Source organism: Mauremys reevesii, linkage group 11 (assembly GCF_016161935.1).
Source record: "Mauremys reevesii isolate NIE-2019 linkage group 11, ASM1616193v1, whole genome shotgun sequence".
In the NCBI taxonomy this organism is placed as follows: Eukaryota; Metazoa; Chordata; order Testudines; family Geoemydidae; genus Mauremys; species Mauremys reevesii.
This window is the reverse complement of record NC_052633.1, coordinates 68150587-68163269: the sequence shown is the minus strand read 5'-3', so window position 1 is coordinate 68163269 and position 12683 is coordinate 68150587. Positions and strand designations below refer to the sequence as shown.

The 12683-nt window shown below is 48.5% G+C and overlaps 1 protein-coding gene across 2 annotated transcripts in view; it reads right to left on the bottom strand.

Annotated features, from left to right (window-relative positions):
- Positions 1–12186, bottom strand: part of TFCP2L1 (transcription factor CP2 like 1) — a 40074-nt gene extending 27888 nt beyond the window's left edge. Inside the window, exons 1-2 of one of the 2 annotated variants that reach the window (XM_039495835.1) lie at positions 12070–12186; positions 5739–5890 (exon numbers count right to left, since the gene is read on the bottom strand). In XM_039495835.1, the coding sequence (XP_039351769.1) occupies positions 5739–5768 (30 nt within the window). In that variant the 5' untranslated portion in view covers positions 5769–5890; positions 12070–12186. The remainder of the gene's footprint in view (positions 1–5738; positions 5891–12069) is intronic. The other variant, XM_039495834.1, reaches the window with a different exon arrangement.
- Positions 12187–12683: the final 497 nt, after the last annotated feature.

The window sequence follows — 12683 nt, the reverse complement described above, 5'->3', positions numbered from 1 at the left end:
AACGTATGTGAGATGGAAGAAAAATGCTGCTAGCAAAATGAAGTGGCTGGAGTATGACACCAAGAACCTATCCAGACGTGCTTGTGATTGAGGTAAGAGGGCCATCTCGATCCCCTGAGGCTGTGTCTACACTATCACTTATGTCAGCAAAACCTATGTCACTCAGGGGTGTGAATATCACACACACACACCCCAACAAGTTACACCAGCATAAGTGGCAGTGTGCATAGCGCTATGTTGGCAGGAGAGCTTCTCTCGCAGAAATAGCTACCGCTGCTTGTTGAGGTAGATTAATTATATCATTGGAAGAGCTCTCTCCCATCGACATAGAGTGCCGCTGTAAGCTCTCTAGTGTAGACACAACCTGAGAAGTACCAACAGAAGGATAAAAAGTCTTAACAGCTGGTCATGAAAGTGAAGAGAAGGAAGACCCAACTTCACAAACAATTCTTAGAAATGATGGGAAACCAGGGACAGACCAAAAATGTGCCAAGGAGGAGAGATTCTAAGGCATCTGCAGAGCACATATTAGCAAAGGGTAGGCCAGAAGGGAACTTAATTCTTTGGAAGGCTCAAGATCTTGTCAATAATTGCAATGACAATTAGAAAGACAGCCAATTTCTCTGAGTCACGCAAAATGAAAATAATATTCTTGCAAATGCAGCTATAATTAACCAAGAACCACACCCCGTCAGAGCTGGTCTCCCAGCTTTCTGTTCTCTTCGTTTAGGCAAATAAAAGACTGTTCCAGGAAACATACAAATATTCAAGCACAGTCATGACCCTATAAAACTTCAGTTCCGTGAGAGTTAATGTCAATACAAAACAGCTTTCTTCATTTCCGTCAATCTCCAAGCATAAAATCCAATTCTCCAGCTCCAGAAGAGTCCTGTGGCCAGATCTGGAGACTTAAAATTTAACCACAGCTCCTTGTCCCCTCACCGTTCCCCAGAGACCCTACCCCCAACCACCACCCCAGCTCCCTGTCCCCTGACTGCCCCAACCCCTATTCACCCGCCCACTGAGTCCTGACAGACCCCCAGAACGCCCACAATCCAACCCCCCGTTCCCTGTCCCCTGACACCCCCCCCAACCTCTGCCCCCTCCCTGTCCCCGGAACTTCCTGCCCCTTACTCCCGGCTCCCCCCTCACCCGGAGCCTCAGCCCATCCAGCAGCATCCCTGAACAGCTGCAGCGTGGCTCCAGCGGGGGGGCCTGAGCTCCACCCCACTCAGAGCCACGTGGTAAGGGGTCGGGGCTGTGAGCTCCAGGCTGAGCTCAGCTCCCTCCGCTCGGCGTGGAGCTCGCAGCCCCAACCCCTTACCACGCGGCTCTGAGCGGGGCAGAGCTCAGGCCCCACTGGAGCCATGCTGCACCTGTTCAGGGATGCTCCTGGATGGGCTGAGGCTCCGGGAGAGGGTCGGAGACAGGGTCAGGTTGGGCTGGGGCCGGGGAGGGAGCCTCAGCCATTCTCATGGGGGCCCCTGCGGAGCTCGGGGCAAATTGCCCCACTTGCCCCCCCCTCGGGCGACCCTGGCACTACTTCCTGCTGGCACAATTGCTCGAACTCACCTTCATTTGCCCTTTTTCCACATTCAGGATGTTAACCATGTTGAAAAGTATTTGGGCCAGGGACTGCCATATTAAGTTTGTACAGGACCTTGCACCTTTAGCTTGGTTGGGCCCTCTAAGCACTACTGGAATACAAACTTGGCTGTTAGATGATTTGTATCCACACCCCCGCTGGAACAAACCACAGAATACAGACTGTATCAAGACACCTTGCTAATGGCGTAGTTTGTAGAAGAGTTGCTGCTCAATAAGGTTTTTAAGACAATCCACAAAAGGCACTGAAACAGCACTTAAAAAAAAACCAGGCTCCTTCCAACAGTGTTTGAAAACAGTTGACCCCAAATGGTTGCACTTTTGCAGGGTTCTGGCTCGAGTTTCACAATGAATGAGGGAGCGAAGGGGAGGAGACTGCGAAAGACAAGAGTAAGGAGTCAGTCACTGGAGCACAGACTGTGTGGATCTGACTATTCAGTTATTTGACCTGTCGGCTGGGTCTCCCAGTGCAGCCAACAAGAATCTAGGGTTTCAACCTTTTGCCAATGAGCTTGGCCTCTTGTCAACTTAATACAACAGTTAAGACTAAATGCCTCAATGTCCTTCATAAACCCTCTCCACTGGACACACTATCCTCTGATAACCTCAGAGTCCTCTTCAACTCCCCTCTTCCCCCCCGCAATCCCATCCGCCGCTCCCATCCAGGAGAATCTAGTCCACATCTCATCCTCCAAAATATTTCACCTTTTCTCTGTCTGCACAGCTAAATTCTTCCCAGCCCTAGTCATCTGTCCCTAGGGTATATACCCTTTCCCTATGTGGCCTCCCCAACCCCCATCTTAGCAATGGCTGCATGGACTGGAGGGGGCTAAGATCTTCCTAGCCAGTTCTTCAGGCCATATCAGCCCTGTCCAATTCCCTCTACTGGCTCCTTCCCCACTACACTAAGTTCAAAATTATTTCTATCACCTTCAAAGGCACTACTTAGTTCTGCCCATCCTCTCTTACTGATCCTCCTTATTCCTTCACTCAGTTAATAATGCCAACCTCAAGGTCCCATATCAGACTCCTGAGCTTTCTTCCAAGCTTGGCCGTACCCATGGAACATCCTTCCTGAGCTGGTCCACAAATGCCCTCCCCTCCACATGCTCCCTACCCATCTCCTTCATTGGGTCATATCTGGCATTGGTTTGTGAGCGCCTCAGGGAAGAGATCAGGCCTTTTTAAACACAAAGTGGAAGTTTTATGGTGCTCAAGACTCAGGAATGGTTCCAATGGAGAAAGACATTTCTCCTCAAAACAAAATGGTATTTAGACTAAAAGACTTTAAATTTTGTTTTCAAATTAACAGATGCCTGTCCTACTTTTCTACTCCAGAGAGGTCAATGCTCCCACAAGACTTTTGACACACAGGGAATGGGAAGGAGACATTTATAAATACTCCTCTCTAGGAGTTTACAAAACACAAGTGCCCATTTTAATCAGACCTCATCATCTGCCAGTTCAAAGGGACTCTGTCATGGGACTACAAGGCAAGTTAGGATTTATTTTTAACTTCGTGCAAAACCATTGCTTAGACACCCACAAGAGAAATGTACCAAATCTGATTGGAAGGTGGAATTTAAAATTGCTTCTCCCCACCCCCACAAGAGATTACCCCATAAATATTATTTTAAAACAATCCCTAGACCAATACAAGCTTTGGCTTTTGCTCAGAAAAGGCCATGTCTATATCAAAGCAAGAGACATGCTAGGAGCGCTCTGGCACCTTTTCCCAAGCTATGCCCTACCTAGCAGAGTAAGGCTAAATCCTCGCCTTCCTATTGGGAAGGGCAGTGTGTGGGGTGCAAAGCAGAGCTGGCTGCAAATATATCCCAAGAGACCACCCGCTGGAGTGGGGCAACTTAGCTTCAAGCAGGTGCATGCCTTGAGCATGGGTGAAATTCATCTGCATACACAGATCCAACCACTTAAGTAGTGCACAGACCTCAATTTCAAGGCAACGTTCTAGTCATTTTGGGTATGTCCACCTACAATTAGACACCTGTAGCTGGCCTGTGCCAGCTGACTCGGACTCGGGGGGCTGTTTAACTGCAGTATACACATGCCGAAGACAGAGCAGGATTCCGCACTTATAGCATTGTTGGGTTTTTTTGAGAATTATATAGACAAACTTTCATTCTACTCTAGTCATGCTCTTCTGCATTGTAGTTCAGTCCAGCTAGCCACAGCTGCAGCCAGTTTGCCTGTGACCCACTAGAGACAAGGCCAAAACTGGACCTTCCCCTACTCCTGTAGGCAAATCCATTCTAGGTGGGATTGTCAGAAATGCTCAACACCAGCCTAACTCTGCTCCCATGAAGTCATTGCTAAGAGTCCCATCCATTTCCATGGGAGCAGAATTAGGCCAAAGCAGAGCATTTATGAAAACCCCAGTCTGTGTGCCCATCACACGGTGAAAGCCTGTTGATTTCCTATTATAACAAGGGCAGAAGTTGGCTCCTTGGCCAGGTCTACATGGGGATACTCAGGGCATGTCTACACTTACCTCCAGAGCAATCGATCCAGCAGGGGTCAATTTATCGCATCTAGTGAAGACGTGATAATGGACTGCCAAGCGCTGTCCCGTCGACTCCGGTACTCCGGAGAGGCGGAGTTGATGGGGATGCGTTAGCAGTAGACTTACCGCAGTGAAGATACTGCAGTAAGTAAATCTAAGTACGTTATTCACATAGCTGAAGTTGCGTAACTTAGATTGATCCCCCAGTGTAGACCAAGCCTCAGGAGAGGTCAGACAGATCAGTGATGAATGGTATGAAGTCAATGCCCAGGCACTGGTGTGTTAAACACCCCATGTGGATGTTCTCTGTAACTTAATCGTCCTCCACGCACTCCTATTTCCAGCTTTGTTTAAAAAAATCCAAAGATTAAATTACAGCAAATGAAGATCACTTTACTCCTGAGTAAACGCATCCACGTGGTGGTTCTGATGCACTTTAACTTACATGCATTGACTCCACGCCTTTAACTGATTTGCCTTAGTCTTCCTGAGAGTCCTCATGTAGCCAAGCCCTTTGTCTCTTACAAACATGGGGCAGGAGATGCCCCATTTTCAAAGCTGTTGACAGACAACAGGGAACAAAGCCCAAAAGACACAATGGAATTTATTAGGAGATGTTCAAACATGATCCATCTCAACTTTACAAAGGGAACTTTAGACTGCCCCATTCACGGAAACCTGATGGTTAGCCAGGAGCTGTCTTCAGCCTCTGTCTGCAGAGCCCAGGGAAGAACTGCAAATTAGCATCTCCACCCTTCTCTGGGGCTAAGGCTGAGTTGGAGGAGAGAGTAGTTTGAAATGGGCTTGGGTATTTTGCAGGCAGAGACATTATTTTGCTACTGGTTGCTTTTAATGGTAAAGGATCCCCATGCCCTCCATGACTGGAAGATCTTTTCACAGAAAGATTCACCAGTTCTTTTACCCTCCCTTTGATCACGTCAGATATTGAGCAGCATAACCTCTCCCACTCTGGTTTGCTCCTGCTCTGGAGGTGCGTGCGTGTGTTAATCTGGGAGCCGAAGTTAGCCTACAATATAGGCAATACGGAACCTTGCTAAACTGTAGCTCATTAAGCTGCCAAGTTAGATGCGTAGCTTTGTCATCTACAGAAGCATGGAGCAATGACATTCCACCACTGTGATGAGATAGGGCCAGCATGAGTGAGGTCACACTCTTCATGGAACAACACAGGAGCATCATATGCCTTCCTGGCCCATCCACTGGCAATTCCATGAAACAGAGCTAGGGCACTCAGGACTGAGTTGTGTCAGTGGTACTCCTAACGCTTACCAGTCTGCCAACTTCACCCATCAGCACCGGGCTCCCCGCACCCCATTGCTGAGGTACTAATGCATGTCAAAAAGCAAAATTTCAAGTTATTTCAGTAGAATCCAGCACCTGCTACATCAAAACATGTGGGCCAATCCCCAGCTGGTGTGAGTCAGCTATGAATTCAGTGGTGCTTCACCAATTGACACCAGCTGAAAACCTGACCCATAAAGGCACCAAATTCAAAGTCCCTTCCGCCCTCCCCCAGCAAAACAAAAGAGCATAATTCAATTGTTTTATCATGAGCCATTTCCAAGAGATATTCCTTCCTTTAGTTTCTTACCTTGGTTGAGATAGGTAAGGGTTTCTTCATGCAGCTTTACAGCAGGGGATGTGGCTGTGCAGAGAACATACTGAAACGGAGGCAGTTTGGTGTCATTCTCAGGAGACAGCTGGGGCTCCTCCTGTTTGAAGATCGGCAGTGCAAGGACATCACTGAAACATAGAACAAACACATGTTCACTTACAGCAACTTAGAGGAACACAAGGCAAGAATCCAAATGTGAAATTCTCTCACTCTGGACTTGTGGGTGATGATCCAACAGAGCAGATGAGATGGAGCGGACTTCTCACGCACAATGAGTTATACGCACTGGAGCTGGAAGGTGTGAATTACAACTCAGGGTAGACATAAGAGTGCTAACTCTGATCAAGCTTGTGTGCTAAAAATAGAAGTATAGCTGTGGCATGGTGAGCTGCAGAAGGGGATAGCAGTCTCCATTACATACCTACGACCATGGCAGGTAGTCTCCCCCCGCTGTGGCTACACTTCTATTTTTAGACCACTGGCTAAATTAGAGCTAGCACAGGTATGTCTCCTCAATCTGGAATTTACACCTTCCAGCTCTAGTGCAGATATTTCCTCTTAGGGTACAAAGAGTTTGGCTTGTGCAGCGCAACAGTGCGTGGAGTCCCCCAGTTCAGTAAGTTAGTACCAGGCACACTTTAGCACACAGCATCTGTACAATGGAAGGTCCTCAAGAATTACTTGAGTTAGTAAAAACTAGAGCTGGTTGAGAAGTGGGTTTTGTACCAGGGGGAGTGATGGAGGGAAGTGGGTGCAATGATGAAAACTAACATTGCAACAAAAGCGAAAAGCCTTTTGAAGAAAGTTTTGGGGTTTACATCCAAAAGACAAAAACCTGAAAGAAAAAAAAATCAGAGAAAGTAAAAATAAGCCCTGGGATGTGATTTTTTTTTTTGCTCTCTACCCGTCAAGGATTGCTTGATTAATTCTGCACAACAAAGCAACAGCCCCTTCTCTCAAAAGTAAAGCTCCTCCCTTGCTCCTACTAATCCCATCCATTTGCTCCTCACAGGAAAAAGCCTTCGCCCCACCAGTCTATGCCCTTCCTCTAACTCTTCCCATGCCCCCACAAAACCATGCCTCTCCCTCCTACAGTGTAGACACACTCCCTGTAAACTGATCCCATCCTCCCAAAGCCAATCAGCTCACCCTGCGCTCATCACCCCCTCAAAATTCAGCCTGCCCCGCCCAACAATTGGTGTGACGGACTAATAACTCAGGGCTGGTCAGGGCACCTCAGGATAAAGGGTGGGGAGGCTGGGGGAGGCCTGGCCAGAGTTAAGCAATACAGCCGTCGGGTTAACAATGATGGCTATTGGGAATGAGCTTTCTTCCACAGCAATCCACAGTCACTCTGCCGTGCAGCCAGTTTATATGGCCTGTTGGGATGTGGATGCTTCATGCTACCATGTTAAATAGCTTCAGGATTTGGCTAACATGCTTCTGTATGTACCGTTTGCACCAGAAGATAGAGCTGAACGCCAAGGCTGAGCACAACACATTGTGGCTTGGTCCAGGGTTTTGTTCTAGCTCATTAGAGTCGCCAGTCACCAGGGTGGATCCAGATATCACAGCTTCTTCAAAATAGATCAGATCCAGCCATTTGGCCTAGGCCCCTCTCTCATTCTAATTTAAAAGCCTTTAGAGTTTGAGCTGTCCACAATATAGGGTCAGGTTCTGCCCTCAGATGCATCTGCACAACTCCCGTGGACCCAAATCTGACGTCCTTTCCAAGTTTCATGCTGGCATAACTCCACCGACTTACATGAAATCAATCTTGACGCGGTCAGAGAACAACACAAAACTCATACGCATTCAGAGTGCCCAAAGCATGACCAGCAAGGGCATCCCTACACTGCAGCTGAGGGCATGCTTCCCAGCACCAGTCAACAGACGCGCCCGGAAAATAGTAGTGTGCACACTGTAAGGCACAGGTACAGGCTAATCACCCAAGCTCAGACACAGGGGGTCGGGCAGCTTTGGACTCAACAGCTAACCCAGGCTGCTACTTTCAGCATGCTAACTCAAGCATCCCCACCCGGGCTGAGGGGTTCTCTTCCAGCTGTAGTGTAGACATACCCTATGAAAGTAGATCCCAGTGTTAGCAGCCTTATCTCGCTATGCCTAAGTACGAAGAACCACATTAGTCTTCCCAGCTTCTCTAACACTGAACCCTACTTCTGTTCATTCTGTACTGTTTGTAAGACTACTAAAGTCTAACCTGACCACCTCCTGGCTCAGAGCAGAAATCTTTACAGCCACCTCTTGTCTCCATCGGGCACATAAAACCTCTTGACTTTCAAGTTATTGAGGCAGCAGCTGCATCCATTGCATTAATGCTTATATGCACAAACAAGCATAAAAAAATAACTGTCTAGGCACATGGAAAGGAGCGTTGGCATGCTTGCGCAGTTAAGAGCATTAAGGAGTTTGTTCTGCCCATGCAGGTTAATGATCCACTTGTTGTTAGCTTTTAACTCTCAGCACTACAACCTTGGGGGAGCTCTCTCCAGGCCATTAAATCAAATGGTACTCTGCAGTAAAGACTCAAAAGTTCCTGGTTCAAAAACAGTCACTCCTATTTATGGAGAAAAAGCTATGGAGCAGATCAGGCAAAGCATGGGGAGAGTCAGGAGTTTTCTCATCTATAGCCACCATGAAAAAGTCCAGCCCCGTTCGTTTCACTGGTATTAGACGCTATCACAATTCTTGTCTAACTGAAACACCAACTTTTTCCTATATGACGATGAAGACTTATTACAGTAAAGAAGATCCAAATCCCTACAGATTAATTTTGAAAACATTATTTCTTCTACAGGGGCCTCATAATACTTTCCACACTCATATATAGGAATCAGTCTCCACTGAAATGCAGTCACCTCTGCTGCCCAGGAACACTTATTCATGCACTATCTACACAATGCCATGAGGATGCACGTTGCTGTACAGAAAATATAAACACACGGTCCCTGTTCAAAGGCTCTACAATCTAAGAGCCCGATCCTGCAAATGCAAACAGCCAGTGGGCCCATAATTAACAACTTTGGGCAAATGATACATTCCTTATCTGGCTGAAATGACACGGAGAAATGTAGGGAGGCAGAAGTCAAGTGGCTACAGTACATTCCATATATCATAGTCCAATTTAATTCCTCTAAACTTACAAAGAGTGCTATAGGATGGTTAATGACCGCAAGCATTCAAGGACCCTTAATTTCATCTGAAAGGTTAGTGGAAAGTCTAATCATAAAAAACAATTGGGAAACTGCACAAAAAAGTGCTATTGTATAGAAGTAAACAGAATTTTTATTCTCACAGGGGCTAATCCAAAACCCACTAACTAGAACGTGCTTATGATCAGACTCACAAACAACATTTTACTTTATGGTATTTGGCACATAGTGTATCAAAAGTCTGGCAAAGAGACAAGGTTTTAGCAGCCGGTCAAGGACTGAGATCATATACATGGCAGGTATATAAATTCAGGCATAGCAAATAGAACTGAACAAAGATTGTGAAGTGCTGTCCTGTCTACCATTTTGGAAAGCAGTTTTTTCTATAATGAGGCTCCATAACAGTTCCCATCTTATTTCACACAGAACTTTTCGGCTAAGGTTTTCCAGGACTGGTCTCTGCCTGAGGTCAAATGCACTTACCATATATATTTTGGAGGTGCGGGGAGGGAGTTTGTTGAAGTAAGTGATTCCACCATTGGGAGAATAAGGAGAGTGAAAAATTAACACTGTTCCCATGAGGAAGAATCAAGATTCTCCCCGACCCACTCCAAAAAAACCCCCAGTTTTAAGGCCAGTCTACACTACAGATGTCTGCCCATATAGCTGTCTGTTAGCTATGTGAACAGCACACCAGCAGAAGTCCTTAGTGCAGGCAGCTCTACATTTTTACCAGTATAGCTTGCTTCACTCATAGGGCGTGATTTTACTCTAGTCTTTTTTGACGGGGACAGCTGCATCCACTCTAGGAAGGCTTTGCTGGTAAAGTATTCCTAGAGCAGTAAAGCGCTCCATCTCCTAGTGTAGACCTGACTTCAGGTCCTGCTTGTACTGGGATTTTTGGCAGTATCATACTTACACCAAAATACACCCCCAATGCAGACGGGCAGCACTGGGGTAAAAGAGGCATTGGATTGATGTACTTTGATAGTCTACCAGAGTACATCACACAAGCCTCTTTTGCACAGCCGCAGTGTTTCTGCCTCAGAGATTGCACTGGTGGTATAGATACATCCATGGAGGGTGACCAGATGTCCCGATTTTATAGAGACAGTCCCAATATTTGGGACTTTTTCTTATATAGGCTCCTATTACCCCCCACCCCCATCCCAATTTTTCACACTTGCTATCTGGTCACCCTACATCCGTGTAGTTGTCTGTGCACCTTTTCCTAGTCTAGACAAGCCTCAACAAGTTTGGCAGAAAAGTAGCCGTCACCGAAAACAGGTGTCTTCAAATGTTCCAGTGCAAACTGGGGGTTTTATTGAACAGCGTTAGGAGGCATCCGAAGTCTTCGGGTTGTATACCATTACCCATCACTGTACTATGAGTGAATGGCAAGCTCTCCATGTTCCCTAACAGCCAAGGCAGCCTGCACACTGTACCAACCCTTGGGTTGATGCAGCCTGCTTCACCCATTTACCAGCTCCACATGGAGGGAGCTGGGCGACAGCCCCATTTAAGTTATTAATACACATACTTTGGGGGGGGCGAGAACATGTCATGTAGACAGTTTAAGATACACGGGACCTTCATGGCAATGAAAAAGTGGCCTCTATGTAAGAGAAGGGGGGGGAAGTTCTCAATTTGAATACCGTTCCACTGGAGAACAAGGGATTTTGTACTTAAAGCATCCTATGCATATAGGGACTAGAGTTCAAGAATGCATGTCTAGCAGCCTAAAGGAAGATATTACCAGGCTTTTGAGTGCTTAAATGGGCAAGCTGGATGTTCTCGGAGATAGCGATTACACAGAGATATGCTTTGAAAATGACAAGCCATTTGGTTGTGAACCAGACTCTCTGCTGGTGTAAATCAGCACTTATTCACTTCCACTGAGTTGTGCCATTTCCCACCAGCGGAAAGTCTTCCCCGATATATTTGAAACAATTTTCATAAACATTCAGCAAAGTCAAAAATGAAATTCCCAGTTGTCTATTAGAGGGGTGCAAATACGGGGTTCTTCGACATATATCGCCATGCTGCAGCCTATATTGTTTAACTGCCCCTGTGCTTAAATTAGCGATTGAATTCAATGTGACTGGTGTGAAAACAAGACAGGATATAACTGGTTTGGACAAGCTCCCAACCAGCCGTTGGAGCCAGTTAGCCATCCTCCAAAAAAAAAAAAAGAAACATCTTATCCTGAGAAAATCTGAGGTTTTCCTAATTTCCAATGCAGCATTTTCCACAGCCACTTGACAGTGCTTTGCAGAGAGTTGTAACGTCTCCCTTTGAAATGCTCTTGTTAAATCTCTACAGAAGAAGGGAACCCTCAAGGGCACTCGTCCAAAGTTCAAAAACCAACCGTGTCTAATAAAGACCCTCTGAACGCGATTTAACTGCCAGCTCTGGCAAGAAGTGGGGAGATCCCAGCCCTCACCCCCAATTTAGCTTTCTGTGACTCAAAGCCAAGGCTACACAGATTCCTTAAGCCTGTTCATAGTTATAGGCAGCAAAGGTGGGACCGTTTCCAAGGGAACCCAAAAAGAAGAAAGCTTTCCAGGAAGTGGATTTCACCTGGAAACAGCACAAGACAGCTCAAATTAAAAGAAACGAGCCGGGAAGTTTACGGGCAGATTCGCCTCTCATTTATTCGGATTATACTGGTTTCACACCAATGTAACCCGAGTGGCGTTACTCCGGATCTACACCCGCCAGAGGAGATCCACGCGGTGTAGCTTTGCACGCCAATACCTCTGCCCCTCGCCGAGGGGATTTTTCTCTAGACGACACGCGTTGGGACGGATGCTGGCTGCGCCCAGAGCCGGCGGCACACGCGGCGCGGCAGGGCAGTGGGGAAGCGCCAGCTGGGTGACAGGCTGGCGAGAGTGGGACGCGGGCCAGTAGAGACACGGGGGGGCGCCCCATCCTAGAGCCCCCGCTACGCCTGAGCGCCCCCCAGCCGGAACGTGCCGTGGGGCCAGCCTGCGCCTCGCCCCAGGCAAAGGGCACCGGGCTCTCCAATGCGCCTGGAGCGCCCACCCTTCCCCGACGCGCTCCCCTTCTCCCTGCCCCGCCCGGGAGCACCCAGCGCAGCGCCGCGCAGCGGCCGGGCAGGGCGCCGGACTCACCGCAGGTAGCTGCCGGTGGAGTGCTGGTTGTAGTGCTCGGGCTGCGTGTGCCAGAACAGCATCTTGGGGAGCCCCGGGGAGCCAGGCGCCCAGCCTGGCACAGCGCGCACCGCTCCGGACCGCGGCCGCCCGCGCCGCTACCTGCGCTTTTATTGCCCAGCCCCGCCGCCGGCTGGTTGGCCGGGCCCTCCCCCCGCTCCTCCTCTCCGCGGCCCGGGCGGCTCCACCCGGGCCTGGCGCGGCGGGCGGGGCGCGCAGGTGGATGTGCCGCGGCGGTTTCCCCGGGGAGAGGGCAGGACAACTAATCCTATAGGTGGCCCAGAGTAGAGGGGCAGGGCACCCAAACGTGCCCCAGGGAAGGAGGGGCAGGACACAAACCCACAGGTGCCCCAGAGACCGGGGGCAGGACACACAATCCCATAGGTGCCCCAGAGAAGGGAGGGCAGGACACATAATCCCGTAGGTGCCCCAGAGAAGGGGGGCAGGGCACCCAAATGTGTCCCAGAGAGGGGGGTGGGCAGGACACACAATCCTATAGGTGCCCCAGAGAAGGGGAGTAGGTCATGCAAATATGCCCCAGAGAAGTGGGGCAGGACACAATCCCATAGGTGCCC